Source organism: Mollisia scopiformis, assembly GCF_001500285.1.
Source record: "Mollisia scopiformis unplaced genomic scaffold LY89scaffold_12, whole genome shotgun sequence".
NCBI classification, from domain to species: domain Eukaryota; kingdom Fungi; phylum Ascomycota; class Leotiomycetes; order Helotiales; family Mollisiaceae; genus Mollisia; species Mollisia scopiformis.
Genome location: NW_017263592.1, coordinates 164,128 through 191,915, shown reverse-complemented (window position 1 = coordinate 191,915; position 27,788 = coordinate 164,128). Strand labels below are relative to the sequence as shown.

At 48.2% G+C, this 27,788-nt stretch overlaps 12 protein-coding genes across 12 annotated transcripts; 4 read left to right on the top strand and 8 right to left on the bottom strand.

Moving 5' to 3' along the window:
- The first annotated feature begins 50 nt into the window (after positions 1-50).
- Positions 51-2,180, top strand: LY89DRAFT_782016 (MFS general substrate transporter). The gene is made up of 7 exons (XM_018222538.1): positions 51-622; positions 681-850; positions 903-1,052; positions 1,106-1,398; positions 1,450-1,656; positions 1,706-1,877; positions 1,924-2,180. The coding sequence occupies exons 1-7, from the start codon at positions 358-360 to the stop codon at positions 2,089-2,091; spliced, it is 1,425 nt and encodes a 474-aa protein (XP_018071089.1). The 5' UTR covers positions 51-357; the 3' UTR covers positions 2,092-2,180.
- A 284-nt stretch (positions 2,181-2,464) lies between these two features.
- On the top strand, positions 2,465-3,415 carry LY89DRAFT_782015 (putative alpha/beta hydrolase; the record flags this gene model as incomplete). Its single annotated transcript, XM_018222537.1, has 2 exons — positions 2,465-2,765; positions 2,824-3,415. The coding sequence occupies exons 1-2, from the start codon at positions 2,527-2,529 to the stop codon at positions 3,413-3,415; spliced, it is 831 nt and encodes a 276-aa protein (XP_018071088.1). The 5' UTR covers positions 2,465-2,526.
- A 65-nt stretch (positions 3,416-3,480) lies between these two features.
- Positions 3,481-5,526, bottom strand: LY89DRAFT_585266 (uncharacterized protein; the record flags this gene model as incomplete). The annotated part of the gene is made up of 2 exons (XM_018209314.1): positions 3,481-5,361; positions 5,413-5,526. 2 exons carry the CDS (start codon positions 5,524-5,526, stop codon positions 3,481-3,483), a joined length of 1,995 nt encoding a protein of 664 aa, XP_018071087.1.
- A 417-nt stretch (positions 5,527-5,943) lies between these two features.
- Positions 5,944-7,411, bottom strand: LY89DRAFT_684806 (NAD(P)-binding protein). Its single transcript, XM_018214956.1, has 3 exons — positions 7,032-7,411; positions 6,706-6,984; positions 5,944-6,655 (listed from the first exon to the last, which is right to left on the bottom strand). The coding sequence occupies exons 1-3, from the start codon at positions 7,105-7,107 to the stop codon at positions 5,961-5,963; spliced, it is 1,050 nt and encodes a 349-aa protein (XP_018071086.1). The 5' UTR covers positions 7,108-7,411; the 3' UTR covers positions 5,944-5,960.
- Positions 7,412-7,568: 157 nt separating this feature from the next.
- On the bottom strand, positions 7,569-9,506 carry LY89DRAFT_669192 (uncharacterized protein; the record flags this gene model as incomplete). Its single annotated transcript, XM_018213078.1, has 2 exons — positions 7,569-8,237; positions 8,559-9,506. 2 exons carry the CDS (start codon positions 9,504-9,506, stop codon positions 7,569-7,571), a joined length of 1,617 nt encoding a protein of 538 aa, XP_018071085.1.
- An 863-nt stretch (positions 9,507-10,369) lies between these two features.
- On the top strand, positions 10,370-11,109 carry LY89DRAFT_669191 (uncharacterized protein; the record flags this gene model as incomplete). Its single annotated transcript, XM_018213077.1, has 2 exons — positions 10,370-10,391; positions 10,619-11,109. The coding sequence occupies 2 exons, from the start codon at positions 10,370-10,372 to the stop codon at positions 11,107-11,109; spliced, it is 513 nt and encodes a 170-aa protein (XP_018071084.1).
- Positions 11,110-11,531: 422 nt separating this feature from the next.
- Positions 11,532-12,305, bottom strand: LY89DRAFT_684805 (uncharacterized protein). Its single transcript, XM_018214955.1, has 2 exons — positions 12,016-12,305; positions 11,532-11,952 (listed from the first exon to the last, which is right to left on the bottom strand). The coding sequence occupies exon 2, from the start codon at positions 11,826-11,828 to the stop codon at positions 11,583-11,585; it is 246 nt and encodes an 81-aa protein (XP_018071083.1). The 5' UTR covers positions 11,829-11,952; positions 12,016-12,305; the 3' UTR covers positions 11,532-11,582.
- LY89DRAFT_669190 (uncharacterized protein) lies at positions 11,900-12,624 on the bottom strand (the record flags this gene model as incomplete). Its single annotated transcript, XM_018213076.1, has 3 exons — positions 11,900-11,952; positions 12,016-12,305; positions 12,359-12,624. 3 exons carry the CDS (start codon positions 12,622-12,624, stop codon positions 11,900-11,902), a joined length of 609 nt encoding a protein of 202 aa, XP_018071082.1.
- A 554-nt stretch (positions 12,625-13,178) lies between these two features.
- On the bottom strand, positions 13,179-14,476 carry LY89DRAFT_669189 (uncharacterized protein; the record flags this gene model as incomplete). The annotated part of the gene is made up of 6 exons (XM_018213075.1): positions 13,179-13,478; positions 13,603-13,609; positions 13,666-13,808; positions 13,907-13,962; positions 14,180-14,261; positions 14,315-14,476. The coding sequence occupies 6 exons, from the start codon at positions 14,474-14,476 to the stop codon at positions 13,179-13,181; spliced, it is 750 nt and encodes a 249-aa protein (XP_018071081.1).
- A 196-nt stretch (positions 14,477-14,672) lies between these two features.
- LY89DRAFT_63403 (uncharacterized protein) lies at positions 14,673-15,771 on the bottom strand. The gene is made up of 2 exons (XM_018211373.1): positions 15,033-15,771; positions 14,673-14,765 (listed from the first exon to the last, which is right to left on the bottom strand). Exon 1 carries the CDS (start codon positions 15,566-15,568, stop codon positions 15,113-15,115), a length of 456 nt encoding a protein of 151 aa, XP_018071080.1. The 5' UTR covers positions 15,569-15,771; the 3' UTR covers positions 14,673-14,765; positions 15,033-15,112.
- Positions 15,772-16,620: 849 nt separating this feature from the next.
- Positions 16,621-20,251, bottom strand: LY89DRAFT_63392 (uncharacterized protein). The gene is made up of 2 exons (XM_018211365.1): positions 20,202-20,251; positions 16,621-20,156 (listed from the first exon to the last, which is right to left on the bottom strand). The coding sequence occupies exon 2, from the start codon at positions 20,115-20,117 to the stop codon at positions 16,653-16,655; it is 3,465 nt and encodes a 1,154-aa protein (XP_018071079.1). The 5' UTR covers positions 20,118-20,156; positions 20,202-20,251; the 3' UTR covers positions 16,621-16,652.
- Positions 20,252-21,312: 1,061 nt separating this feature from the next.
- LY89DRAFT_616218 (uncharacterized protein) lies at positions 21,313-26,887 on the top strand. The gene is made up of 4 exons (XM_018210757.1): positions 21,313-21,816; positions 21,866-24,024; positions 24,080-25,608; positions 25,658-26,887. The coding sequence occupies exons 1-4, from the start codon at positions 21,568-21,570 to the stop codon at positions 26,677-26,679; spliced, it is 4,959 nt and encodes a 1,652-aa protein (XP_018071078.1). The 5' UTR covers positions 21,313-21,567; the 3' UTR covers positions 26,680-26,887.
- The last annotated feature ends 901 nt before the right edge of the window (positions 26,888-27,788 follow it).

Here is a 27,788-nt window from a genome sequence, read left to right as displayed (position 1 = left end):
CGCTTATTCCCGTCGCACCTCAACCCCTTCTCACTTCACAAAGTCATAATCACACCAGCCTTAGTCGCCCAGTATGGCGGTGAATCGACAGTATCTCAAACCCACTCTAGCTTTTGCTTGTTCCTCAGAATCTTCTTAGCCAGAACTCTCTCCGTCATTGATGAGGGACTTCAAAAGTGGGCATCCCACACGCTTAATCCCATTATCGGGAGTACATATCCGTTCGCCTTATCTCCGACTTATCTACTCCACTATTCAATGACTCCTTATCAATAACATCTAGGCTTTGAATCAATGCTTTTCGCTCAATTATTCTCTTCCTGTCCGTGATTTCAGGCAACAAGTGAATAAGTCAACATGGACAAATCTTCCATCAACACTGATACAGATGGCGCAAGTCCTACAGAAGCAATCCACGTCGAGACACCAGATCCAGAAACATCCAAAAGGCTAGTCTGGAAGCTCGACCTTATTGTCCTTCCGCTCCTTGCAATTATATACTTCACGCACTCGCTCGACCGAGCCAACCTCGGAAATGCAAAGACAGATGGCTTCGAGAAGGATATTGGGTTGAAAGACAATCAATACTCGCTTATCTTGATCCTCTTTTATATCCCTTATGGTTAGTAAATATCTTATGGGAAGAGAGGAGGAACGAGATCGCTAAATGATCGTAATAGGAACGCTCAATATTCCAGCAACTGTTCTCGCTAAGCGCTATAGCCCTGCTGTCGTGATTCCTTGTCTGATGTTTTGTTGGGGCACCATAGCAGCTTCTACTGCAGCAGTCCACAACTTTGGTGGTATTTTGGCAGCGAGGATTTGTCTTGGGGTTGTGGAAGCTGGATTTGTGAGCACTTGTCATGGCCCTCGTGAAGGAGCATTGCTGACTTGCGTGGCAGTTTCCTTCGGCTATCTTTTACCTAACCATGTTCTACACAAGGACCGAGATTGCAAAACGAATCTCACTATTCTACATGATGGGCTTCGTAGCAAATGCTTTCTCTGGACTGATAGCATATAGCGTTTTTCAATGGCACCGATCTCTCTACGTAAGTCTTTCGATCTATGACCATCGAGATAAGTAAAGTGACTTGAAATACAGAACTGGCAATATCTCTTCATCATCGAAGGGTCCTTGACCGTCACTCTAGCTATTCTAGCCTTCATCCTCCTCCCAAGAAGCATAGCAAAATCTAACTACTTCACAGAAGCAGAGAAACAATGCTCAAAGCTACGCTTACAAGCAGAGTCCGAGATTGAAGGTGATAGCTTTTCGTGGAGTGCTACGCTGACACCTCTGCTTGACTGGCATTCCTGGATGTATGGATTCATGGCTCTCTGCTATGGATGTGCTGCTGCAAGTATCAGCAACTTTCTCCCGACAATAGTGAAAAGGTACGTCATCTGCACCAAATCTTCTTCCGGCATGGCTTACAATCTTTTTAGAATCACAGTCAATACGGTGAAAGCAAACCTATACACTGTTGCGCCAAATCTCAGCGGTGGCGTATTCATCGTTCTCATTTGCTGGCTCTCGGATAAAACACAACAGAGAGCATTATGTGCTATTGGAGCTGTCGCTATCTCGATGATTGGTTTCATATGTCTTGGCACTGTAGATATTACACACAAGACTAGACTAGGATACTTCTTGTAAAGTCCCCCTCCGTATCAAACAATCTGTTGTACTGACTCAGAAAAGCACTTTCCTCCTCACCTTCGGCTCATTCACTCCAGCGGTTCTCGTCCCAGCTTGGTTATCTAGCAACAGCATTTCAACTAGCGGAAGAGCCACTACTGTTGGCCTCGTAGCTGGATTGCAGAATATTGCAGGTATCATCTCGTCTGAGTCATTTCGCTCGCAAGATGCTCCGGTAAGTTTGACCGCCCGACATTCAAGAGATTCGCTAATCTAATCAGATCTATGCACCGGCACTAATCATATCAGGCTGCTTTGAAGGTGCAATGTGCGTTACTGCCGCATTTGCATATCTCTATTACAGGACTATCAACAGAAGGTTGGACTCTGGGAAAATGCAATTCGTGCGGGGCATGGAGCAGAATCCAAACTTCAGATATGTTTTGTGAATAAAATGTCGTACTACATCAGATAGACGCATGTATATTCAAACGCTTAGTAATTTATACACAGAGAAGAGAAAATCCTCAGTCGATAGCCTTATCAAGAGTTTGCCTCTAGATATGCTACGGTTATAAAAGACCGGAAGCTGCACACATTCACAATTTATAACTTAACCAGAGGTTAAGAGAGGATATTAACTTCTAAAACACCGACTCTGCTGCCTCTGTGAATCTTTTCAACGTGAATGTCCAAAGACGAAGCGGACATTGGAATAGACTTTCAAGATATATCAACACCAACACATGATTGGCCAGCCCCCTCCTAGCGGGGCATTCCCTTATCCGACGACATCATCCCTCTCAATAACCACTGTCCACTCCATCAACAACTACAAAACCCATCCCCAACAATTTCTCTTCTCTGTACATATATCTTCAAAAATGCCCTTCGCAACCATCAACTCCAAGAAACTCTTCTACACGGACTTCGGTCCCACTTCCACATCCCCATCAACAACCCTCTTCCTGCACGGTCTCGGCTCCTCCTCCTGCTTCTACGCGACCATCATCCCAAGCCTCCAAGAAACAACCCGCTGCATCGCTATCGATTATCCCGGCTCCGGACTCTCAGAATTAGGTGATGAGGAACTCAGTCTCGATTCACTAGCACGCGATGTCATGTACTTCTTCCAGGTTCTTTTTCCCTTCTCTTTCAACCCTATCTAATTCATGGAACAGAGATCTCCTAAAAGGACTTGAAATCCAAGAAAACATCAACCTCGTAGGCCACAGCATGGGCGGTCTCCTCGCTTCCCATCTGGCCTCCACGAACCCATCCCTCTTCTCCGCCATCGCGCTCCTCGGCCCCGTAGACCCAGCTCCTACCCTCGCCTCCGTATTCGAAAAAAGAATCGAAACAATCCGCTCCTCCGGCAGTCTCGAGGTCCTCGCGGACTCCATCCCCTCCGCAGCCACCGGCTCGAAATCCAGTTCTCTCCACCACGCATTCATCAGGAGTCTAATCCTAGGCACGAGTCAAGAGGGCTATGTGGCGCTTTGTAACCTAATCGCCAGCGCTGACAGACCGGAGTATGGCGAGATTAAGATCCCGCTGTTGATGCTGGTCGGAGAGGATGATAAGACGAGCCCGTTAGCGGGGTGCGAGGCGATCTTGAGGGCGTATGGGACGGGAGGAGCAGAGGAGGGGGAGATGGGGGGCAGGGAGGATAAGAGGTTGGTTGTTTTGAAGGGGGTGGGGCATTGGCATTGTGTTGAAGATGGGGAGGGGGTGATGAGGCATTTGAAGGGGTTTTTGGAGAGTGTTTCGTGAGCTTTTTAATACCATGCAAGCACGTGGTTGCTAAGGTGGATTGCAAGCGAGAATGAACTTTTGGCTTAGCCGTAGATTGTTCCCCAGCCCATTTCATCCATGACGTCCATCCAGAATACGCCTTCTCCGTTCATGCCTAAACCATCGTCGCTCCGTCTCCATGTTTCTCTGACGAGCATTTCGGCGCGGAGAATCGGCTTGGCTGGTAGACTTAATTGATACTCTTGTAACCTCGTTGTCACAAACCTCCTTGCAGTCGCTATATCTACTTCTCTATTCGTTAAACTATTGAAGATGCTTGAAGATGCCGGCATGTAGGTTGGAAGATGATCACCTATCGGTAAAGAATTAGGCGATAGTGGAAGCGAGAACGATGAGAGGGAAGTAGAAGGATAGCGAAGCTCAGATGCAGCGACGATGAGGACAATGGGTTGAAGACAACGTGTTCCTGATGTTGGAGGTAATTTCTCGAGAAGTGAAATAGTATGGATTGCTAGTGAGACGAGGAAATCGTCGGGTGGTTGCGAAACTGGGATTGGCAACGCATCGTGAAGTTCTTGGTCAGGCATATCCGACGCAGTGAAGCCGCTGTCAGTGTATGGAACTCTTCGACTGAGGACAGAGGGGAAGACGCGATATATTTCGAGAAGAGCAGCACAGCGATAGGCTTCTGCGAGGATGAGGTATTGTTGAACTGGAGTGTTTTCATCACCTGCGTCGACGAGATTGCTTGGGAGAGGGAGTTCGACTGCTAAGAGTTCTTCTTCAAGAGATTGGGCTTTGGCTGTTGCTTCGAGAGTGGCAAGTGAGTCTTGAGGGAAATCGATATCGAATCCTAGATCCATCGCAAGGAGGTTGACAGAAGCAGCATCCTGGGCAACACTCTTCCGATACCGCCTTATAACTCGTCCAACATGCGCAAAAAGCTTCTGAACTTTTGGGGCAACACCAGTCCATGGATGAGGAAATACTTGTCCATTGTCATCACTGCTCGAAGACTCGGCTCCAGGACTTGGAGTGAAATACTCTGTGAGCTCAAACTCGCCGAAGCCAAATTCGTCGACATCATCTTCCACGAATCCAGCAAGCATGTCCCAGTACAGGATACATTGCTCGAAGAATTCGTTCTGGCGCTGTGCTCTGCTGTCGACCGGAGTTGCTTGTTGCTGTTCCAGCCTGCGTCTGTTCAATCTCTTTGCTGTCTTCAAATGCACAAGTCCAAGATCCTTTGGGTCATGCCAGGCTGTTGTTTGACCAACTAACAGCACTGTAAGGAGTGTCTTGTCGAGGTTCTCTCCAGCCCCTTTGCTCCCACCATGAGGCAGTTGGTAAAGACATCGGTATGTCTCTCGTTGCATCTGAACACCTACAGGTAGCATCCGCGGGAAATGATTGGCCAGGTATGCTGCCGCCATGCTCTGGATGGCGTAGTATATTGGCGCTGAGCCATCCCATAGTCGTCCAACTGTTGAGCGGAAGGGATTGAGTGTGCCATCAAATGAAGAGAATATCTGGCAGACGTAGCTGAAGTAATACTCGACAAGCATAGTAGGCAGGTGCAAAAGGAATTCTGGAACAGTGGATCGGTTCAACTGCTGACGTATTGCCGACAAGCTATCAGTAGGTGGATTTGAATCTCGTCTTAGATGTGTCGGCTCTGGGGGCGAATGAGCCTTAAGGTTTGCAGATGTCTCATCGAGGACTTCCTTAGACTCTGGCCTAGAATCACTTGTCTCATATACAGGGTCATTCCTGCTCCCAGAAATGGCTTCCGTCAAGTTGAAGGCCAACGTCGTTGAAGGTGCTGGAAATGGCGCCTCTTGCCCAGGTACAAGCATCTTCTCGTGCTTCGTCGACCAGACAAGTGCCTTTGACTTGTAACCAGGACAAGCAACGTTTTTACGGCTGCATTGGTTGCAACCTGGTTTGGTTTCGTCGCATTTTAACTAAATGTACGTCAAATGGGCTTGTAGGAGTAGTAGTGGGAATGTTCATACTCGTTTGGCTTTACATCTCAAGCAGCCTCCTCTTGATTTGGGGGCCCTTCTGGGATTATAGATTGCAGGCTGACTACAAGTCTCATTTTCTGTGGATCCAGGAGGCTTCTGCATACCGGCTGTACCCAAGATGTATTTTGAGCTCTAATAGCCTCAAAAGTGGGGGTCAAAGGACCAGTCGAAAGCTAGCAATGGGAAGATCAAGGCGACGTGATACGGCTATTGTGGTATGTTCTTGAGCCTCTGGAACTAGTAGCCTACTTGAGCTTAGGGGTATGCGGAGAACAGTGAAAGAGCTTGGGCTTCAGGGTCTTTGAAGAGATCGACGAAGATAAGAGAGGTGTGGCTTGAAACTAGCATCCACGTGACTCGGGTATATAATTGCCCAATCGGGAAAGAAAATGCAGACATTAGACTGGAAATATAAGACAGTGCAAGTAGCCAAACGGGTGGGAGTAACTTTGAGTTGAATTGTAAGATCAAGGCCATAACCGACCTGACGCCGTGCTGAAACGAAAGAAGAAGATGATCCCGCCCGGGCCAGAAGCTCATGAAGCATTTCTGCTCTCATTGAGCTTCTGCACCCTCTCAAAAATACTATATGCATGGTCCCAGACTATCTGCGAGACGCCTTTCGCTCGGTAATCACTCAGAAGCTTCGCATTACCCGTAATATCTCCTACAGGGCTCACAATATAGCCTCCACTACCCACCTTGCCATCAGAACCAGTTCCAATAGCCATTCCTGTTGGCAATGGTACTCCTGAGGCGACTGCTGAACCAGCCAAAGGTTTTGCTGGCGGATACATGCCGCTTGTAGCATGAAAGAGTTGTCTCTCCCCAGTCTCATCTGCGCCGGTGGCAAACAGTTTGACCACCGGCGTCAATCCCTTCATAGCGACACGAGCCCAGAATGGCAGCTCCCTTGCAAGGCCCGTATTTACAACACCTGGAGATGTTTGCATGAAGCTAACACTCGGCTCCCTCGCAGCGAACTGCTCGGCCATGAAATCGTTCATTGTAATGCTTTGGTCCGCACAAGTGGTAGTTGAGAATGTAGTTTTCAGCTCGAGATCATCCAGGTTGATGGATCCCTCGTGCCCTGCACCTAGGACACTGACTGAGCGCGCGAAGCCGGGAGGGGATGTGGTTGCTGCTCGGAGGAGAGGCAGGAGATTCGAAGTAAATCGCATTCGAGAATAAAAGTTCAACGTAAACTTTCGAGCGAGTCCTTCTGGAGATTCTGCCGATTCCTGTCAGTGTCCGTTCTGTGGGAAAGAACTGTCGCCGTACCATCTCTGCCTCGCAGATTTAGATTGCCCTGCGTCTGCAGGATCAAATTGATGCTCTTCTCCTTGGCCGCAATCTCCTTGCAGGCTCTATCGACCTCTGCAAGCTCCGATACATCCGCCTTTATGAATTCGATTTTCCCATCTTTGTTTAAACCACGGCATTCCTCGATAATTCGTTCTGCGGAAGAGGCGTTCCTTCCAACCAGGTAGACTCGTGGGGAGACTGAATGCTTCACGAACGCCTTGAGCGTGTACTCGCCGATACCACTTGTTCCGCCGACTACATCAATTAGCTTTCAATCGCAGTATGCTAGGTAGGAGACTTACCAAATAGAGCTACAAGCCCAGGGCCAAGCTCTCTTAACCTCGCATTGGACGCGTGCACGACATCTAAAGACACCATTGTTTAAAGCTTGAAATGAGTCAAGTCAATTGATAGTAGCTGAGGGAATTATGAGGAGACAAGTGATGTGACATTGCTCTTGTATATAATGTCAGTGAGCCGCGTCTCGGCGGAATCACAGGCAGCGCAAAGCACGCGTTCTTCTGCAACCAGATGACAGCCACGCCGTCATCTTGCTGTTTCATGGGTGGAAATCACCGACGCGGAATGCAAATTGGATCGCAGACCCAATCATTTGCAAAATTCGCACAGCGACGCCTCCCATCAGGTAGGAAATGTCTGTTGGACGTCTTGCGCAGTCGCTATGTAACAGCAAAATGACGGCGGAACCGGGATCGTAATTTGGTTGCACAGGCGCTATTGTACTGTAATAGAACGGCCACGGGTAAACTGCGGCTTTCATCCACCTGCGGGGTTGAACTTTAATTTCAGTGTATTAGACATACTAAACTAGCAAAACCTCAATGATAAACAACACTTGTTTCCAATTTTCCGTTCCTAAGGTGGTTCGTAGTAGGCATAACTTGGTACCCTATGGACCCCGTATTATCCTTTTCAGAAGTTTGTATAGCTAACTTCATGCTCGTAGCAAGCTCTCCCGAAAGCGCTGCCCCACCTAAGCTATCAAGACTTATGCGATCGATGCCCGAGAGGATTGCTATCATCCCGAAGCCATTAGATAGCGGTGTTGAATAGAGGCTTATACTTAGCAGTATAACAACAAGTAGCAACAGTGGCTGTGTTCCGAGAACTAAGTAAAGCCAACGAGATTTTCGCAATGTCGGGCGAGTATACACAACTTTGTCGTTTATTGGGTATATAAGCCCAACGTCCTCGAGGGTAGGGTTTGTTACGCTGTTATTTCCTGCTACCCAAAACGGCGTCGCGTTTATTTCAGCGGCCCCGCCAGCAGCCCCTTCCACAGCGATTATCCGAGACCACAGCATAGCCGCTATACCAGTTGCCATATATGAATAATTCCAAACAGATCCGTTTCGAGTGGTTGCAAAGGGACCCAAGAATTGGATTAGACTCGGCATATAGTAATAGCCAACGAAGAAATTGATATCGGTAATGATGAGTTGCTTTGCGTAAGGTAGGACATTGCCGTTGCAAGAGCCTTCGAGAAGCTAGATACCGCCACGAGTAATTGTCCACGTTCCTTCGCAGGTCTGCCTTTTGATATCGTAGAGTTGCGCGTAATAGGAATAGTTTGCACATGTCGGACCGTCCGGGACCCCTGGGTCGGGCGGGAAGCCAATATATTGAAACGATTGATCTGCTCCAGGGTGATTCATCAGGACAAGAGAATAATGATTTAGCATGACTGCATAGTTATATGCACCAGAACTGACTCCCGCTCTAGTGTCTTCGCACAACTGGATTAGAGATGAGTTGTAAAAGTCCGGATCTGTTGTCTTCGAGTGATTGAATGTAGCTACAGTACCTACAACTGGTGCAGTAAGACGCCATGATTCTCCGATTGCAAGTGAACCCTGCACAGAAGACACGTAGTCGGGCTGTGGTATGTCTAGTATCGCCGTGCTCTCGTTGTTCAGCAAGAGAATATTATAGCCGTAGGATTGCTCTTGGCTTGGAAGTGGCGGCTCAGCACCAGTATCGTCTGTTGAGGATGTTGCCACCAAGAAAGGCAGTGTTGAATTTGCAAAGAACATGATTCCTGTCCGTTCGCCAAGAAATTGCAGACCTGGAGGAGCAAACATGCCGTAATAGGAAGTATTGCCCGTGTAGGCTGTCGGATTGAATACCTTCGAGCTCTCGCCGCCTCCGAACCTCTTATATGCAACACTAAGGAATATCGGGAGAGCTAACATGGTCCCAAGAACGAGTCTCCAGACTTTCCCAAGCTTCGATGCAAGAACCTGATTTCGAAGAATACCGTCATAATTCTGAAGTGTCGAGGATCCAAATTTGGCTTCGAGAAGAAGGAACAAAGTTGGCGCAACGCTGCCCAGACACAGGTTCATAATACTAAGTAAAAAGCCCAATACGACTAATTGGTTAGTTCCTTGTCCTAGCCTCCACGAGACTTCGTTGTTTTCTACTGCAATGAAACTCAATGCAAAGCATACAAGGGAAATGGCGGCTGCCAACAAATCCTTAATGTAAAGCCGGTTTTTAACAGTCGGAACACCGGTTGCATTTGGTGGTAGCGACGGAAGTGACGGCTCGCGAATAAGTGGCGTACGGGATGAGAAATGTTTGGCATTAACTCTCTGCCTTTCGCCGATCTGCCGTGTTGTGGAAGGGGAAGATGAGCGGGAGATATCTTCGCCGCCGTGACTATCGAGAGTCGGGATTGGTTGCATCTCCGTAAACCAGGTATCTGGATCTTGAGATGAGCAGGGACTCAATGGAGTCCACTGCGAAGTGGTCATGATTCCAAAAAAATACCAATGACTTCAGCCTCGTCAATGCTGATGCAGAGAACCTTTTCGTAATCTTGCGAAGCGTTAATATCTTAAATGTTGCATCGATTCTAAGTTTAGTCTTGCAGGTTAAGTGATCGACCAGCAGCCTTACTCTGGCTCAGCTGGCAAACAGCATCCATTAGCCAACCACCCAGCCTCCAAACTTGCAAACAAGGCGCTTCTTGTAACGCCTTGCTCATCCGAACAAGAAATATGTTCGGCTTGGGCGCGGCCGTGCTATGCATTTCGCAGCTCCACATAATGATTGGAGTATCGCTGAAGCCCCCACGTGTATATTTTCGGGCTATGCGCAAGAGGATCAAGTGAGGCTGGGAGCGCGCGGGAGGAGGAGGAGTCGGCGCGGCCTAGAGTCTGTTTCATTGGCTACGGTATACCGTGAGTAGGTAGAGATGTTTCAAACATATATCTTTATCATTATATATTTGCTGCAACAGCCTTGCGGGCTAGAACAGTCCAATGGTTATAAATAACAGTTTCAGGAGGAGGCCTAGTATCTTGACCAAGTCCTATTGATCCTAGGGTAGATATCAGCCGACTTCGCTTCAGGATTGACTCGGTCTGCATCTATTTGGCAATCTTCTAGATCGACTAATTTTGTGTTGTATAAGATGATAATGCAGATTGGGTCCGAGAGTCAAAACAGATGTGCAATTTTTAGAGGAACTTGCACTTGACGATTGGAGCAACATCAGCGCAAAACGCGACTGCAGGACTATTTCACAAAGAGAGAACCCGTGAGATTTCCGGCACTACACTGAGTAGCACAGACTTTAAATTGACTGTAGTCAAAGCAGACTTTCAGCAGCCAAATGGCTTCAAATATGATCCAAGGTAGCTGTTACTCGACAGGGTTTGAGTCTTTCAAGAGCGAATGCTATCCCCAAGAGTCATCCACTTCGGCAAGAATGACTCATCTGGGAATGCTGCCACGACACTAGGTGTGAGTGCAAAGCTGGGGATTGGGACGATTTAACAAGTACCAACAAAAGTGAATACAGCAGGTTACTAGCCATTCCATTCCACAGCAATCAACTTAGTTCTACTGTGGCATACTATAGCTGAGGGCTATTCTCCCCTCAAATTGACCATGGTATCCGAAAGACTCCCTGCTATCTCTGGTTTGGCAAAGCAGCAAGGCAAGATGAGGCCAGAGGCATCAACCCATGGTCATGTCACCTTTCCGGTTTGCGGTAACCATGGCAGAAATCTTGATGAGGACAGACTATTGCAGTCTTACTTTTCCGTGTCGGAGGCACAAACAATTTTGGCCACAAAGGATCCTACCAGTGAAGTCCGAGGTAGATCAATCATCATAACTGGACCAACCTTCGGCGTCAAATTTGTGGGCAAACCAAACGTAATAAGAATGAGTAGTTTGGGCTACACAATTCAGCAAGATTTGCTCGCAGCAGAAGATGAACCAAACTTGATTTCCCCACCCAAACTGTTATACGCTATTGGGAACATCGTCAAATGCATCCGTCTGGCTCGTATCCTGCGGTCATTTCAAGAGAGTAGAGTCTTTGAAAAGAGTATGCCATGTGGTTGAGAGATTTCGAAAACTTCCTATCAGCGCATGGGAATGGGCGTCTTGAGGTGATTGTCATTGCTTAGAAGATAACTCAACGTGCAGCTCTACCGCTTCTTACTACCTGACTAGACATATACGTCTTCAAATTTCTCTTCAAGGTATTGCCATGAAAGTTCAAGCTTTGCATGATAATTTCAAAGTATAGATTCTCTGGACAGTGAAAGAGGTAGGTCTGCTCCATGTAAAAGCCTTCTACCAACTCTTTCCAAGTCAACTTTGACCTCACCCAGAAGACTCTCAACTTGAGGGACTTCCATTTTCTTTCACACTAAAACACTTCTCAAACTTCACAGACAATCACACATCGCACTAAGGAAGGATTTAGCACTCATACTCTATTCTTCATTCATCTAAAACCTCCCTCTAAGAAGCATGTACAACAGCAGGTATTCGCTCCACCCCCTCTCCTCCCATATTCCTGCACCCAACCTTCAATGGCTGCAACATTCTCGTTTCTCTTCAAAGGTCGCAGTGGTCATGTACCAGGGTGACCGTTCTTGGTCTTCCTTCATAAAGTAGGCGTAGATGCATCGGAGGATTGCTTGGTGGGTGACAATGAGGATATTCTCGCTTCGTTCAAGTTCCATGATAATGGGCTTTAGTCGAATAATAACATCACGGTAGCTAGGAAAGTAAGCACAAGACAACGGGTGCCATCCACCGACAACCCATGGCATGGGGGCCACCATCACAAGCTGCTCAATCGGTTCTGCGCTTGCTTGCTCTCCCAGACTTTGTCTTTGTGATGCTATCGTCCGTGGCTTGACGGCTCATTGGCACCCCGCCCATCGAACCTGCGCCCTGTTGAAAACAGGCAAGTCAGTTAACGTATTAACTAAGAAGATGAGATGAGGATAAGCTTACACACACCGCCATTTCCACCACCGTATCCACCACTCCCTCCCTTCCAACAAGAGTTGCCATAAAGACGGGAACTTATTGTGATGAACAGCCAAGCCTCAACGATTTGCTCTTGCTTAAAAGGACGCGGCTTCCGCTCTTGTAATATCATCCATTCTAAAGCGCGTCTCTGCTCTGGTAGCAGGGTAACGCCTGCTCTATCAAATGGTTCAGCGGCCTCTGCCCCGTTTTCGGCACTTTGCACGTCATAGATGGAGACGTTCGGCACTGGTCCGGCAGGGTCTTTCTTCCCTCTTCCCTTGGAAAAGTAAGTATGTGTATCAAGTGAGATGAAGGAAGAACTTACACCACCACCACCACCACACCGCCATTTCCACCACCGTATCCACCACCCCCCTCGAAAGAAGAAGTGCCATAAAGGCTTGAGCTTATTGTGATGAACAGCCTGGCTCCACACCCACCGAGATAGTCGACATCGATTGTACCAGCCGTTAGAAGGTTATAAACGAAGACTGGTCTTGTTTGACCATGTCTTCTTGCACGCCCAATTGCTTGGGTTCTTGCTGCAATGTAGACGGCAGGCCGTGTCGCCCTTTCAGGACGAAATGCCATAAAGGCTTGAGCTTATTGTGATGAACAACCTAAACATCGTCTAACCATGTCTTCTTGCACGCCCAATTGCTTGGGTTCTTGCGGCAAACTACTTGGGTATGGCTGAAAGGGTGACAAGTGTAGATGCAAAGATGACCACACGGCAGCTGGCCTCCGCACTTCTTTCTACATCCATCAGCAAGCTCAAACCATTCGCAAGGGTCGAAGATATTGGTGTTGGCCTTGTGTTTTTGACAAACAAGGGGTAAACCCTTGTTCATGTCGAGAAAACGCAATATACACGATATGGCCCAGCCAAGACGAAATGCCATGAGGTGACATGTCCGTGTCGTTGCTGACAGGTGTCAATACAGCATCGTCTTCCGAGGACGCGTCTCGAGATGAAGATGTACAGCCTTCAACTTTGACAACACTGGATTCATCGGAATAATGAAGTCGTAGGAGAAGATCGCCTTCTGGAAGGCTGGAACTTATTGTGATGAACAGCTTATTCAACACCCACCCATCTTGCCTTCACGGGCTTCGACATTACTCGACATCGATCGTGTTCGTCGTCAAGAAGCTGTAAGCAAAGACGGGCTTGGTCGAGCCATCAAAGATTGCTTGACAACTGGATCCTCGAAATTGCCTACAGTAACTTTCTTTGTCGTTCGTGGCTCGATTAGTTGCACTCCGTAGTAATCCGAGAGATTCAGGTCGGCTTCGAACGAATTGATGTTGTCCGCTGCGAAGTGGATAGAAACATATCTTTCGAAGCCGATCTCAATCTCTCGGATTACTATGGAGATGACTTTGGCTCTTGGCCGTAGCCAAGAAGAATGCCACGAGGGCTTGAGCTTATTGTGATGAACAACCTATCGTCTGGCCATATTTTCTTGCGCGCCTCATTGCTTGGGTTCTTGCTGCTATGTAGACGGCCCTAGCGTCAGAGCTAGTGGTGTAAACAGGCTGTAGGAATAAGACGTGTCTCGCGTTTACCAAGTTGCTGGGAAATAGTCAGCACATGTTTGAAGTAAACTCAAAACCAACAGGGACTCGTACCTTCCAGATGCTCTGGCATCGTCGACTTTAAGAATCATGACTTGAGGATTCTTGGCTGTAGCCAAGAAGAATGCCAGAAGGGCTTGAGCTTGTTGTGATGAACAACCTTGGTTTCCTCCTCGGGACACGCCGAGCAATGTTTGCTAGGTGCTGCAGAGCAGAATCACTGTAGCTCTGGTTTGTTGGAAGTTGCTAGAAAAAGGTTAGCACATGCACGAAGTAGAACAGGAGGGGTTCGTACGGCGAGAATGAAGACGTAGGGGCCGACATGTGAGTCGGGGTTCTTTGCGGGATTGCCTTGTAAGTATAAGTGGGTGGTGGAACCCCGCCTTCTCTCGTCGTTCCTTATCAGAACTTGAGCCACAAGGGCTGGAACTTATTGTGACTGTGTAGAAGTCAGCATACATTTTCAGCAAAGATCCAGGAGTTAAGGAGTTGTAACACAACTTCCTTCATGAGAAACTCTGGAGATTCTCGACTCGAAGAACGAACACCAAACAAATATTTAACTTACTGAACAGCCCTTTTTCTCCATCCTCTTCGTACTCTTGAGCAGCCATGGTAGTTCCGCTATCGAATTGAGACAGACGGTTTACCTACTGAAGTCAGTCCAAGATCTAGTTTCTCAAGCACCAAAGGACTTACTGACAGCATAATCGACCGAGAGGAACCTAACACCCCAACTCGTAATGCACTTAGATGAATTCTCGAGGATCTTGGCGATGGTTGTTGGCGTCCTCCTCTTGCTTTGATTATCGGAGCGAGGGAAAAGTTCCTTGGCATTATCGCCCAAAAGGAACCTTTCCCCCATGGGTGGCTTTCGGTGTAGAACAACAAGATGGAGCGGGCCCCAAAGAGACTTAGCGAAATTAGTATTTCAACGAAACTTAACAAGCGAAGAAAGACTTACTCTCTTCAACTTCCTTGGAAGTGAAGGAAACGTTGAGCAGCACAAGGTCAAGCTAGGCGGCGAAGATGAGTAGCCAATCCCAGCCCGACCCCGCTGTATGTATCAACCAGACCAACAGTCAGAACAGTGGCGGCTCTGACTGCTCGTTGGTGATAGTTTGCTGTTGGTACGTTTTGCAGGGAGAAGATGTCTGTGAGGTATGGTATGTTAGCAATGAGTTTCGCGAAAGGGCTGGAAGTAAAGCACAAGGTAGTTCGCTTCGGTGAGGAAAAGGAGGAGAAACGCTTCGTAGCTTGTCTCTCAACGAGGGACAGGGGCTCAGATGTGGTGAAGAGGAAGGTAGCTGCTCCGTAGCGAATCTCGTATCGAGACACAGGGGCTCGGATGTGGATGAAGGAACGGGAGAGGGTGAAGACTGTTGCTTGAAGAGGAAGGAACGACCCTTGAAAGGACGCACAGTGAAATACACTTGTAGAGAAAGGAAGGAGCATTGCTTCGTAGTGTGTCTCGTATCGAGACATAGGGGCTCGGATGAGGTTATCGATAGGCAAATGAGGAACAAGAAGGAACGACTGGCAGAGATGTGTGTAGTCTTGTAAAGAAAGAGATGAGAATCGCTTCGTAGTGTGTCTCGATACGAGACAAAGATGAGGTTATCGATAGACAAGTGAAGAACAAGAAGGAACGACTGACAGAAGCGTATGTGTAGTGAGGGTAGTGAAGTGTAGTACATAGGTAGTGAGTGTTGGGAACTTGCAATGAGACATCTTCTGATATGGGCATAAACCCCTTATCGGAGTTAAGCGCGATAAAGCTCGGGACCGGAGCAAGAAGTCTCCGACCGCTGGTCGAAGCTGACCATTGCAAGATGCCATGGATGAGAAAGTCAGAGAGACTCCAAAGGAGCCCTTCGCGAGTTAGGCAGCAAGTATAGAATGTGTGACTGTGTAATAGCGTACGGGGTGAGCGCTCACAGTGAAGTCCCATACCCATCAACCAGTGCAAGACAACATCAGCAATGAGATGCCATCGATGAGCAGGTCAGAGAGACTCCGAAGGAGGTCTTCGCGAGTGAGGGAGCTCTTCGCGAGTGAGGAAGCAAGTATAGAATGTTGTGAATGTGTAATAGTGTACGGGGTGAGCGCTCACAGTGAGGTCCATAGCCATCAACCAGTCCAAAGACAGCATCAGCAATGAGATGCCATCGATGAGCAGGTCAGAGAGACTCCAAAGGAGTCTTCGCGAGGGAGGAACTCTTCGCGAGAAGGGGAGCTCTTCGCGAAAGAGGAAAGTCTACGCGATTGATGAAGCAAGTATAGAATATGCAGTCCAATATGTGAATATGTGTGTGCGGGGCAAGTGCTCACAGTGAAGTCCCATAGCCATCAACCACTGGTCGATTGGCCCCGACAGCAACCAGATACCTTTGTGAACGCGTTGTAGAGGCTTCACTTGTCCCTTGCGAAGCCATTGTCGTCTTGCTGAGGTCTGGATCGAAGGTAAAGAGGAGGAGGTACGCGGTCTTTGACCACTTGTCGAGCGAACGACGCGGGGAAAGGGGGGAGATCGCAGCAAAGGGGAGTAGAACGTACCGAGAGGACAGCGAGACGCTGTTGATCTCTTGAAGATCGAAGAAGGACAGTCCCCATGGCCAAGCCAAGAGGTGTGGTGGTGGCGTTGGTAAGATCGCCTTTGTTGAGAGGAAGCAGAATTGAGGAGAAACAGAAACAGACGAAGAAGAGTTGGTAACCTCAAAATAACCTTTGTGCATCACGTGTAGGCGGCCGCTCACAGGGTTAACAAGAACGCCAAAACAAGCCTCGGGTATGACGGCTGATCTGTAAAAATGATGGGAGTGTATTCATGCTATGTTATGTATCCTTGGAGAGGAGAAAGACGCATCCAACTAAGAAGCACCTTAACACCTTTGACTCCAGATCTCCTTCGCTGTTCGACTCCCAAGTTTCAAATCCAACAACCAGGCTCTTTCCTAACTTGCGCTCCTACCTGGTAAGTATAATCCAACAACTCACTTTGAGATTTCCTCTCCAATATCAAGAAGCTTTTGATCCAGCTCTTAGAATCCTTTAGGTCCCTGACCATCGACTCCTCCAGTCTTGAAGTATTCGGAAACAACACCAATGGCATATGAACAGGCTGCAAGCCAGCCAGCGCCAATCAACACCGTCTTTGCAGCACCTCGTTTCTTTCGTCCGCCTTCATTATCCTCCCAGTTACGCTTGCCACTGAAGACAGGCTCTTCTCGTCGAACATCAATATTGGACTTGAACGGCGGCTCTGAGCCTCTGGGAATATCATGATTGACGAAACCAGTCGGGCTGGCGAAGTCACCTGTTGCCGCAATTGGGCCTCGAGTCATACCGTCAATGGGATTCATGACGTTCTTCCTGTGCTCAAGAGAGCTCTGGTCCTCCTTTGCAGCTGCCGAATACTCTTTCTCGGGTTTCATCGGCGAAGCTTCACGGACCTTGCGGAATACAAGCACATCACCACTACCAGAGACTATTTCGTAGCCTTGCGATCGAAGTGGCTCGAAGTGAGGGAAGAACTTGGCAGGATTTGACAGTCGCAAAAGGACCTCTGCTGGTGTCAATGGGCCAGATGAATCTGGTACGACTGACGTCGTCTCAGCCGAGCTGATTGATTGCATTGTAGGATCATAGGCCAAGATCTTGTACATGGCTGGCTCTGGCGTCTCTGTCGCACCCTCCAGTGCGGCAGCTTCTTTACTGACTGAACTTTCCCCTTTGGCTGGCGAAGGAACCTGCCTATGCTTGCTGTCTATGGTCCCATAAGAATCTTCATAGATCCTACGGACTTCACGGACTAATTCTCTGTCAAGCTCCTTCTGAGCATTTTTCTCCTTCTGCAACTGAGCTTTGGTGGTATGTGCATCCATGTTCATAGTCTCGTTGTCCTTGGGAGTAACATATGCTGACACGGAAGCAGATATATCTCCTTCTCCTTGTTCTGCAGGGCCGACCCCGACATGCGACCTATCTTTCTCAGCCGCAATCGACTTCGAATTACGAGACACAGTACGATCCAGAGACGGCTCAATCCTCTCAACATCTGGGTTGCGAGAAAATGCTTCTTTGGCACCCAAGCCAATGATATACGCTTGTTCGCTGCCCTGAACACTTGATTCTACCTCCTGGTCTGATGGTATCTTGCGGGTCAAGCCACCAGAACTTTCCTCCGACGCAGTCCAGGCAGTTTGAAACTCTTCAGGAAAATCCCGGACGAAGTTACCAGTCATCTTCTTTGGCGTGCCTGTTGGCTTCAACTCTTTGACGACTTCGACATTCCTCGCCTCATCAAGGTCGGATTTGAGAAGCATCGTGCGTTCGCGTAGACGTTCCGCAGACAAATTAGCGTCCGCCTCGGCCATATGTGCCGTCTCAAAATCATGCTCCAATGCCTTCCGTCTTGCAGTCTTCTCCTCTTCGGCCTCTCCTGGCTCTTGGACATCCGAAGCAGTACGAAGGGCGTTTAGGCGGGATATATCCTCTGTCACATCATCTTTGGCTCTATCGAGAACCTCGGCCTCGGATTTTGCCTCTCTTGCAAAGAGATCTCGAATTCTTTGGGGAAGATGAGCCCAGCTTTTCGGAGTACTCGTTTCGTCTACACTAGAGGACCTTGCCTTGGTCTGATCTTTTAGCGCCTCTGAGTGAGCCTTCGCCGGGTCCAATCTAGTCGAGAACCACACACGCCTGCTTGAGTCTTCGGTCTGCGGTCCTTGATAATAATTGACCTTGGCATCATAAGACTTCAAGCATTCATCAGTTGAAGCATGACTGCTGCTTTGAGCACCTGATTGCAACACCGACTCCTCATACTCATCTATTGAACTCAAAAGAGGATCAACAGCTTCCATCTCGAGGTGCTTTGTGGTAGCGGGGTTTGACTCGCCGGTGCGTGAGACGAGACCTTTATATTCGCGGATTGCTCGAAGCAAAGGATCCGTCCTGTCATTTGCAGCTGCCTCCCGTGGATTTGTTCTCTTGTCCGCCATCGATGCCTCATATTCTCGGATTGCTTTTAAGAGCGGGTGTAGATGCTGATGTCCCATGGGGCCCATCACATGGCCTTTAAGTCGCTCCGCAGACATGATCTCTTCATAATTCTGGATAGACTTCAACAATTTGTCTGCTTGCTGCTCCCGCATGAACGCCTTTCGAGAAGCAGAGTGCTCATAGTCTCGCTTGGCTTCAAGGATTTTGTCTTCAGTGTTAGTCTTGTTGGGATACACAACCCGTGAAGCATCCAATTCCTTGAACGAATTGTAACGGTCGATCGCCTGTTTCACAGGATCGGCTTGCTCAATCTCCTCGTGTGGAGAAGCAAAGAATTGCCGTACTTGGTTTTTGACCTTCTCGTCATAAGCTTCGAGGCCATCTTGGGCATGTTTCTGACCAGGAGAAGTATTTTCCGTTGTGGCGTTCGTTGGTGTCTTCTTTGAGAGCTTTTCGTCATAGCGTTTCAGTCCTTGTTGATGAGAATAATCGATGTCCATCTCGGCAGTGTCATACTGGCGACCAGACATGAAGCCAACCTTCTCGTCGTATTTCGCCAAATGATCCACCTCCTTGTCATGCGGCCGAGTAGTAAAACTTTCCGGTTGATGCGAGGATGGACTGTACGGCTGACTTGAACGATGCTGTGCTGTGGTCTGCTTAGATACTGACCGAGGCGTGGTATCTCGCGGTGGAGCGTTTGGAGGTTCAAATGTCTTGAATTGCGATCGGTATCCCTTGAAAGTCTTCACTGGGATGTCGGTGGATGTGCTCCTGTCGCTAGTCGGTTGGCTAGGCTCCTTCTGCACCTTTCTATTTGTGATTGGGTCTATCTCATACTCGGTCTGTTCTTCTTCTTGGTAGTCACGCACGTGAAAGCGTTTACGAAAGCCCTCGGATCCATATACGGTGGAAGAATCAGACATGTCGTTTGTTGGAGGAGTGTTTGAGTCTTGTGCTGGTCGAGAGACCCAAGACGTTGAGTGACAAGTGCTCCAACCAGGACCAAAGATGCGAGCTTTGGCACGAATGAATTTGTGGTGGTTATCGAGTAAATGATTGAGAGCGTTTTGTTCCACATCTTCAATTCCTCTTTCTTTCTTTTCTGTATTCCTCTCATTCATATATTCCAAATCCTCGGAATTGACCCATCTTCCACCAGGCCTAGAATCTTGTCCACGCCAAGCGCTGCACATGAAGCTCTTTAAGCCGGAGTGTCGAAGGTGCCTGAGATGCATGGGGAGGTGTCGATCCCATGATAGCTTTCGATTCAATGCTTCGATATATTTGTGCTTCACCATTCGCTGACGGCGTCGGAACTCTTTCTGGAAGTTTGCATCAAGGTATGAGGACCACAGACCAATACGAAAGGCTCGAACTTGTTGATATGGACGAGGACGTCGAGGCAAGCCACCCGATCGAGCGAGAACAGTTGGTAAAGCTCGTAAGCTACCAGGGGTGACCGAAGTCTTCGAGAGTGTGAGAGCTTGGGATGAAAGCATGGTGGCAGTAACCTATCGCGTCATACTCTGGTGGTCTTGCTAGTTCCCTGTTAGTACGATGAGAATCAGGAGAGAAGTTCTTACTAGAAGATGGTACCCATGCAAGATGGCAGAGACGAAGCAGCTCGACCAGCGGATCAAACGGATTTGTTTGGCGGGTCTCGAATTGCAAGTTGATTAACGTCAGAGATCTCGCGGATGCCTAGAGCCCGTGATAGTGGTGTATGACGTCCTTTGTTCGTAACGGCTCATTCAAAAGATGTGTTGCTATTTGGGATGACTTTCGACAGGATGTCGTCGGCTCGTTGACGACACAAGTGCAGATCCCAAAGATGCCACTCAGTCAAGGGGATCCGCGGGCCAAATATCAGTTGAAGGACGATTGAACTAAGCGAGATCTCCTACGCGAAATAGAATGGGGAACAAGTAGAAGTGTCGATCACTTCTCTTGAGAAGGACAAGGGCAGACAGATATCTGAGCGGATGTCGTGTGTCCAAATGTGTTGAAAGATCTCAAGATAAGCTGCCAGCAGGAGATATGCAGTCGCATTCTTTCATGCGAAGGGAATGCGGCATAAAGAGGCACTGTAGAGCGTAGATTTCGTTGCTTAGGTGGGGTTGAAGAGTTCTGATCGTGTTCGACGCAGCATGAGTGGTCAACACCAAGGTATCATGGTCAGTTGTCGCTGTTCTGAGTGGAGCAATCGGATAACAGAGGAACGAGGGAGGATCTGAGTTCTTTCGTCCTGCAGACTCGAAATTCCAGTACGAGAGATGCAGTAAGATTGATAGACAAGAAGGAGAGTGTGTTGTAGATGAAGGAGGGAAGATACCTCAGGTACCAGAGCTGAGAGCTGAGCTGAGAAGCTTCACTTCACTGGGATCGTCAATCACATGCGGGGTAGCATCACTCTCTCCGCAATCATCCGCGCCCTTACGCATTGATGTTCCTGGATACCCTCAATTTAGGATGACTGCCTGAGTTGTTGCTGACAGCTTTTCTCTAATATGCCACACAGCGGGCACGGGACACTGCTTAGCCCCTGCATGTCTCGGGCAGTCGGATCTTAGCGGGCGCCACCATTTCACAGCAGTCACAGCCTTCTCCATCGACACTAAACCGTTCTCGGTCCCATCGTCATCCAATTCGAGGTTCGGCGTGACGAGGCTGAATGTAAATAAATTCTTACCTTCTCAACCATTTCCTCTCTACACGCTCACACGCCCACAGCTCGTTCCTACAACACTCTCTTGATTGCTCATCGTCGACTGCCGCACTCCACTCTTCTTCGCTAGATTTATTCTGTGGGAGTCATTTCTCTTCTACCCCTCCTTGCAGTAGGATTTTGCACCTAGGTGGGGTTGCGGATGAAATACTTCTCTCCCTTGGAAACCGCGACAAGCTCAGCACTACGAATTCCCGACCTTCATCCTCCATCTGCCACTCATCATGAGTAGCAGAGGCTTCGGCCGCTCTGCTGCTGGCAACGGCTTCGGTGGAGCGACTACACGCTCGACCCTGTCTTTCACTACCCCGCCGCCAGACATCTCGAAGATCAGCGATCCAAACCTGGTGGTGTCGTTCAAGAGTTTGCTGAAGAAGAACGATACTACATTAGCCAAGGCTTTGGATGAGATCCAAACATATGTCAAGTCGCAAAAGGCAGGAGAGATTGAAGATGCAATCATCAAGGCCTGGGTACGTTCGGAATCGACACATGGCACATCATAATCTAACTTGATCGCAGTCAGAGTTTTATCCTCGCACCTCAATTAACAATTCTCGACGAGTTCGTGAATTAGCGCACCTTGTTCAGCACGCGCTATCGGATTCAGCGCAATCGAAAATCGAACCATACATCCTCCAAATGGTGCCCGCCTGGCTCGCTGGAACCTTCGATAATGACAAGGGAGTCGCTAAAGCTGCGAAAGAGGGATGGTTATCTTTGCTGAATACACATGAAAAGATGTCCTCGGTCGTCAAGAAGTCTCAGCCGGCTTTTCTGGCCTACGTTCAGGAAGGATTTGACGAGACGCCGGAAACCTTGAACGATGAGCGCACAATGAGTCCGGATGATTTAAAGGCAACATATTACCGTCTTATCGGCAATTGCCTCGATATGGTAACATATCTTATCAAATCATTAGGCGAACCGGAGGTGAAGAAACACAGTGGCAAATACGAAGCTCTTTTGGGCAACCAGGAGTTCTTAGGGTGCACTTCAAGCGATGATGTCCACTTGCGACGCAGCAGCATTCAGCTTATTACAGTCTGTGCCTTCCGACAGCCGTCATTCATCAAGGCCAATCTTAAGGCTATCAGTCGTGCTTTAATCGCAGAAGCGCTGAACCATACACAGCTTGGCACGGCCTATGATCTTGTTGAAGCATTCAAGATTCTTACAGTAAAGTTTCCTGAAATCTGGACTTTCCCTATAAAATCAAAGAAAGATCCAATGACACGTCTTCGAGGGTTCATCGAGAAGGGTTCACAGCGAGGGTCATCCGATTATTGGAACTCTCTATTTACATTGCTGTTAATAATCCCTGAAGAGATCTTACCTCACAAGTTCTTCACGATGATGGAGTTCGCTTCCGCATTCCGACTTGGCATCAAAAACAGAGATGAGCCCAGAAGTAACCTTCAGATTGCTTGGAGTACATACTTTAAGCTTGTGATTGACATGGCAACTAAGCATCTCTCCGACCCCGACTCACAAGTCAGATTGATCAAGGAAGCTATCTTCCCTGCCATCCGAAATTTTATCCTCCTTGATCCGGAACAAGCAGCATGGACAGTTGATACGCCTGACAATTTCAAGGATGTGTTGATCCAACTCTCATCTCTAGACCTCGACAAAGCTAGTGAGAGAATCCGAAATGCTTTGAAGGCAGAATTGAAATCATGCGCTCAACGATTAGAAGAAAGCATGCTCTCACCTGTCCCAGTCGATGCCCTAGAAGTGAAGAAGTTCGAAGATGCTGTCGAGTCACGATTTCTCCGCTGGTTTTCGTTATTTAAATGGGTTCTATCAGATGCTAAACTGGAAAGCTACCTCGGAAATCCAGAGCCAAAGGATGAGAACATAGTCGCGATTACAGATAATCTGATTCGCATGTGCCCTAAAGCCATCGAACGACGACAAGGAAAATCATACGGTGCTGCTTCTGGGTTGTTGACTTGCATGCGACACAGTTCGTTGTTTGTGGCACATCACCCTTCTCTGGTAGACTTTATCAGAGACTATCTTGAGAAACAGCTGTTCGCGCTTCTCGAGACACCCTGCGGTGAGTATTTAGTGGCAACATTGAAGACGTTGAAGGCCTGTCCGGGCCAGCAGGATGCTTTCAAGGAAATATGGACAAGAACAGTCGGGAGCGCCTTGAGATTACCCAGTGGAGACCAACAGAGTACTTGCTTAGCTTTGATGCTACTTAGAGGTGATGGATCAGAGCTAGCACTGCAAGACGACCTTCTTCAGCAATTCATTCGCAATTGTTCCCGAGATGCGGTGGTGTCAAATGACGGTCCTTCCTGGTCTGTCTTCCATGCTGCGGCTGCTTCCAAATCCATCTCCGATGGTATGGCATCTGAGATTATAGATATCATCGTCAATGCATTGTTGTCCCCCAACGACGACGCAATCGACAGTGGCTTGAAGGCGTTGACATCTCTGTCTGAAAAAGATGTGTCACTCTTGGTATCATCCCAGGAGCGCAGACTTTCTTTACTCACGCTCTTAATGAATCTGAACGAGTACGACACTACTACAGCTCGGAGATCGACCGTCGCGGCTTTGACTAAAGTCCTTTCTGAAGGAGGCACTGACTCGAATGGTCCAAGTGACAATCCACAAATTGCGGTCATTAGAAATCAGTTGAAGTCAATCACTGACACGCCTTTGAGGTATGCTTTCCAAGACGCATCCTCCTGACTGAGATTTTTATTAACATTTCTCCAGCGTCCATACCCTGGCTAATCTAGCCTCCAAAATATTCGAAGCTACTAGCGAGGAAGATAAATCTAACACAATTGCTGCACTGTTTCCTACTCTACTGGAATGGGAACAGGCATACCAGCCGTTTTACGACCACCGCCAAACGCCTCAATTGGCAATGTGTGAGCCATTTGCGGGCGCTCTCTTCTTGATCAGAGATCCACAACCTCATCTTTACGATGTTCCAATGGATGATGAGGACCACTCTGTGCCATTCAGGATGGCTCTCTATGCATGCACTGTTACCCAGTCCATGATGCTGCAAATGCCTTCTAAACAAGCTGCCGAGCTTTTGTTTTTCCTCTGTCTGGCACAGCAGCTCGTGCGGTCTCAGCATACCACCGGCAATTCAAGATTTATGTACAATAATTCTTGCAATCATATTTCTGCTTTCGATGATAACTTGCATTCCTTACTTGCGACTATCATAGGAGGTTCCACGAATTGGAAGCGGAACAAGACCAGACATGTTAACAACGATACGACGTCAATTCTGGAAAACCTAGTCGACATTATGTTGGATAAGTCTAGCTACAACAACGCACTTGGATATCATAGCGGTGTCGCATTGAGTAGACTATTCTCAACCATTTCGTCAATCAACGGACCTATATTCGACTGTGGCGAAGAGTGGTTGAAAGCTCGAAGCGTATTTACGAAAGAGCTTCCCCGGCCGTTCACGACACTCGCGATTTTGACTGGATTTGGACAGGCTTTGAGCACTAGCGAATCGGTCAAATGGTTTTGCAATCATCTGTTTTCAGTCATTTATGGTATCTCCGGTCCGCTGAGCGAGTCCAATATTGAAGAGGCATTCCTCACTATTGTGTTGTTGAATGGTTGCCTGTGTGCATACGACGAAGATGAAATCCCCACACCTACTGTTCGGATGGTGAAATCAGTCAACCAGATTCTCTCTTGGACAGATGGTAAGGACTTTTCGTATCAAAAGTTCGCTGTAGCTTCGGAAGCTTGCAGAGCTCTCACGAAATTATTGCCGGCCCTGAAGTATTCATCAGGTGAACACTGGAATTCAACACTTCAGAAGTTGTGTTTGTCACCTTGGAAATTGTATGCTTCTATCGACAAGCTCCAATTTCTACCAGAAAATGTTCCCCACCCCGACGAGCAACTTGTACTTTGCTCTTGCTCGCTGCGAATGTACTCCAGAATTGTCAAGTTGAAGGAGGATGAAGATGCAACTGATGAGCTAAAGGATCTGTTCAAGAAGCAGCACGCCTCCCTCAATCAAGGTCTGCTGGATCTAATGAACATGCCTCGATTTGTGGACAATCCTGTTCTGGAAATCTTTGACGGTTACCTCACAGCGCAGGTACTCAAGATTCCCATTGAAGAGATTAATCTTGAAGAAATTTATCCGCTCCTCGGATCAAATGCTCAAGCAACTCAAGCTACAGCCTTTGAGATTCTCAGCAAAGTATTACCAAAATTGATTGACGATATGACTGTGCGAGTCATGGTGGACAAGAAAGGTATGATCGATCCATGTTAGCCTATTGTTTTTATCTAACCTCTCTGCAGGAGCTGAATTGCCCGACGAGCTTCTTTCTCTACTTCTTTCGGACGCTCTCCAACCTCGTGAGATATCTAGTCCTCGTCTTGACTTCTTGGACGATACTCAGAATGCCCGTCGGTCAGTGCTCTTGGCTTGGAAGCTAGTCCTCCAATGGTTTGGTCTGGCTCCGTATAAAGTTCGCGCGAAGCTCCAGCAAAAGTTACAGGAGGCAGATGAATTGAAGAAGTTGCTGGAGTTCGTTTACCATACTTTCAACGCGAAGGGTGGGGGGTTGCGGCCACTCTCGGACTTCCAGCTGGGTAAGGAATCTGTGCGGGAATACGATGTATGGGACGTAAGCCATCCATCTGGTTTACTCCACAACGTACAATGGCTCTCCGCTCACGTATACTTCCTGGCTTTGAAGTATATCCCTCAACTCGTCAAGTCGTGGTTTTTGGATTTCACTCGTGCCGGCAAGGTGTTCATGGGCGACTGGACCGAGCGATATTTCACTCCCCTCGTCCTAGAAGACTGCGTCGAAGAAGTCCGCACCTGGAGAGGAAACGGCGACGTTATGGACACGCAAGACGGCAAACAACTGATCATCAAGCTCCCCGCTAAGAAAGGCAGCACGATCACCGTCTCTTACGAAATCGACGAGCAGTACTGCACCATTACGCTGACTTTCCCCTCTCGCTACCCACTCGACTCCATCGAGGTCGAATCCGTCAGCCGTGTCGCTGTCCCCGAGAAGACTTGGAATTCCGTCCTCAAGCAAATCCAAGGCGCGGTCCGTTTCGAAGGTGGCAACATTATCGACGGCATCGAAGTCTTCAGACAGAATGTCGCGGGATTCTTGGATGGCCACGATCCTTGCTCGATCTGTTACTCGATCGTGAGCGAGGACATGAAGTTGCCGGAGAAGGGGTGCGCCACGTGTCGGAATCGCTTCCATACCGATTGTTTGATGAAGTGGTTCAAGACTAGTAATGGGAATACTTGTCCGATGTGCAGACAGCCTTTCACTGGGTTGAGCAGACGCTAGGCGTGGTGATGGACAGGATCAGATGGGAGATTGGGAAGTGGATAGTGGGGTGAGAGGGGGAGCATGGGAGTGGGAGGGATGAATGTATGAATACTTGTCGTGCTTTTTTTGTATGCATAGCGTGGCGTTGGGATGAGATGAGATGATGAGAAACGAAGAAAAAAGTTAGACCAAGAATCAATTTGTCACGGGTTGGATGCAATGAGTCAAAGCAAGAACTTGATTGTATTACAAAAAGAATTAACTAAAGAGAGAAGAGTTCTATCTTGTACGAGGAGCTCTTTTAAAAGGGGCTCTCGCTGGTTCGTAGAATGGCCCACGCGCTTTGGCGTCGCGCAGTCATGTGCAGGCCCGCGTAGTCACGTGCAGGCTGCACTACGTAGTAGTGCAGCCAAATATCGGGTTCAACCCGTCACAATATATTTAAAATAATAATTCGAGTTTTTTATTTTATTTTTGTTACGGACCACCTGGATCGCCTGGCTAATCGCCTGTCACCTGACCTAATCGCCTGCCTAATCGCCCGCGACAAAGGTCAGGCCGGGAATGGTGGCGTTCCCTAGCTTTAAGCCTATTGGGGCTTAGTGTCACGACTCTCTCCTTACCCTAGTAAGGTCACGTGGGTTGGTATGGTGAATGAAGTAAGATAAGGCAACGATATTGTAGTTAGGAAAACTAAATCAAGTTGAGCACGAAGCTCCTACCTAATGGGTGACGACCCAGAGTTATATAGACAAGAAGAAACTTGGATCATGGCTGGATCAGCGATCCCACGATCCAAGGGTACTGGATCTATTAGATCCAAATGATCCAATCACGTGACCCCAAGGCCCACCGCCAATCGGGGAGCCTCGCCTGCTGAGCCTATAGCCCACTAGTCCCGTGATCGTGACACTTAGCTCTTCACATTGTCACGGTTCTGGAGTCACGTGCCAGCTAAGGAATACTCACGTGACCGCTCGCCTGTATATATACCCTGCCTTTCGGCGCTTCCTTCCTTTCTTTCCTCTTTACCTTTAGATCCTAAGAGATAGCCTAATCGATTCCTCGTCTATGTACTTGAGTCCAACCGTGCTGTCACATTATCTAAAGGTCAAACAACCCCCTAC

Coding starts and splice junctions, on each gene's coding strand:
- LY89DRAFT_616218 (XM_018210757.1), top strand. CDS start 21,568: ATGAGTAGCAGAGGCTTCGGCCGCTCTGCTGCTGGCAACGGCTTCGGT. Junction 24,025..24,079: donor ATCACTGACACGCCTTTGAG/GTATGCTTTCCA, acceptor ACATTTCTCCAG/CGTCCATACCCTGGCTAATC. Junction 25,609..25,657: donor AGTCATGGTGGACAAGAAAG/GTATGATCGATC, acceptor ACCTCTCTGCAG/GAGCTGAATTGCCCGACGAG.
- LY89DRAFT_782016 (XM_018222538.1), top strand. CDS start 358: ATGGACAAATCTTCCATCAACACTGATACAGATGGCGCAAGTCCTACA. Junction 851..902: donor GGGTTGTGGAAGCTGGATTT/GTGAGCACTTGT, acceptor CTTGCGTGGCAG/TTTCCTTCGGCTATCTTTTA. Junction 1,878..1,923: donor TTCGCTCGCAAGATGCTCCG/GTAAGTTTGACC, acceptor TAATCTAATCAG/ATCTATGCACCGGCACTAAT.
- LY89DRAFT_63403 (XM_018211373.1), bottom strand. CDS start 15,568: ATGGGTATGGGACTTCACTGTGAGCGCTCACCCCGTACGCTATTACAC.
- LY89DRAFT_684806 (XM_018214956.1), bottom strand. CDS start 7,107: ATGGTGTCTTTAGATGTCGTGCACGCGTCCAATGCGAGGTTAAGAGAG. Junction 6,985..7,031: donor TGGGCTTGTAGCTCTATTTG/GTAAGTCTCCTA, acceptor TAATTGATGTAG/TCGGCGGAACAAGTGGTATC. Junction 6,656..6,705: donor AAATCTGCGAGGCAGAGATG/GTACGGCGACAG, acceptor AGGAATCGGCAG/AATCTCCAGAAGGACTCGCT.
- LY89DRAFT_684805 (XM_018214955.1), bottom strand. CDS start 11,828: ATGCCATGGGTTGTCGGTGGATGGCACCCGTTGTCTTGTGCTTACTTT.
- LY89DRAFT_63392 (XM_018211365.1), bottom strand. CDS start 20,117: ATGCTTTCATCCCAAGCTCTCACACTCTCGAAGACTTCGGTCACCCCT.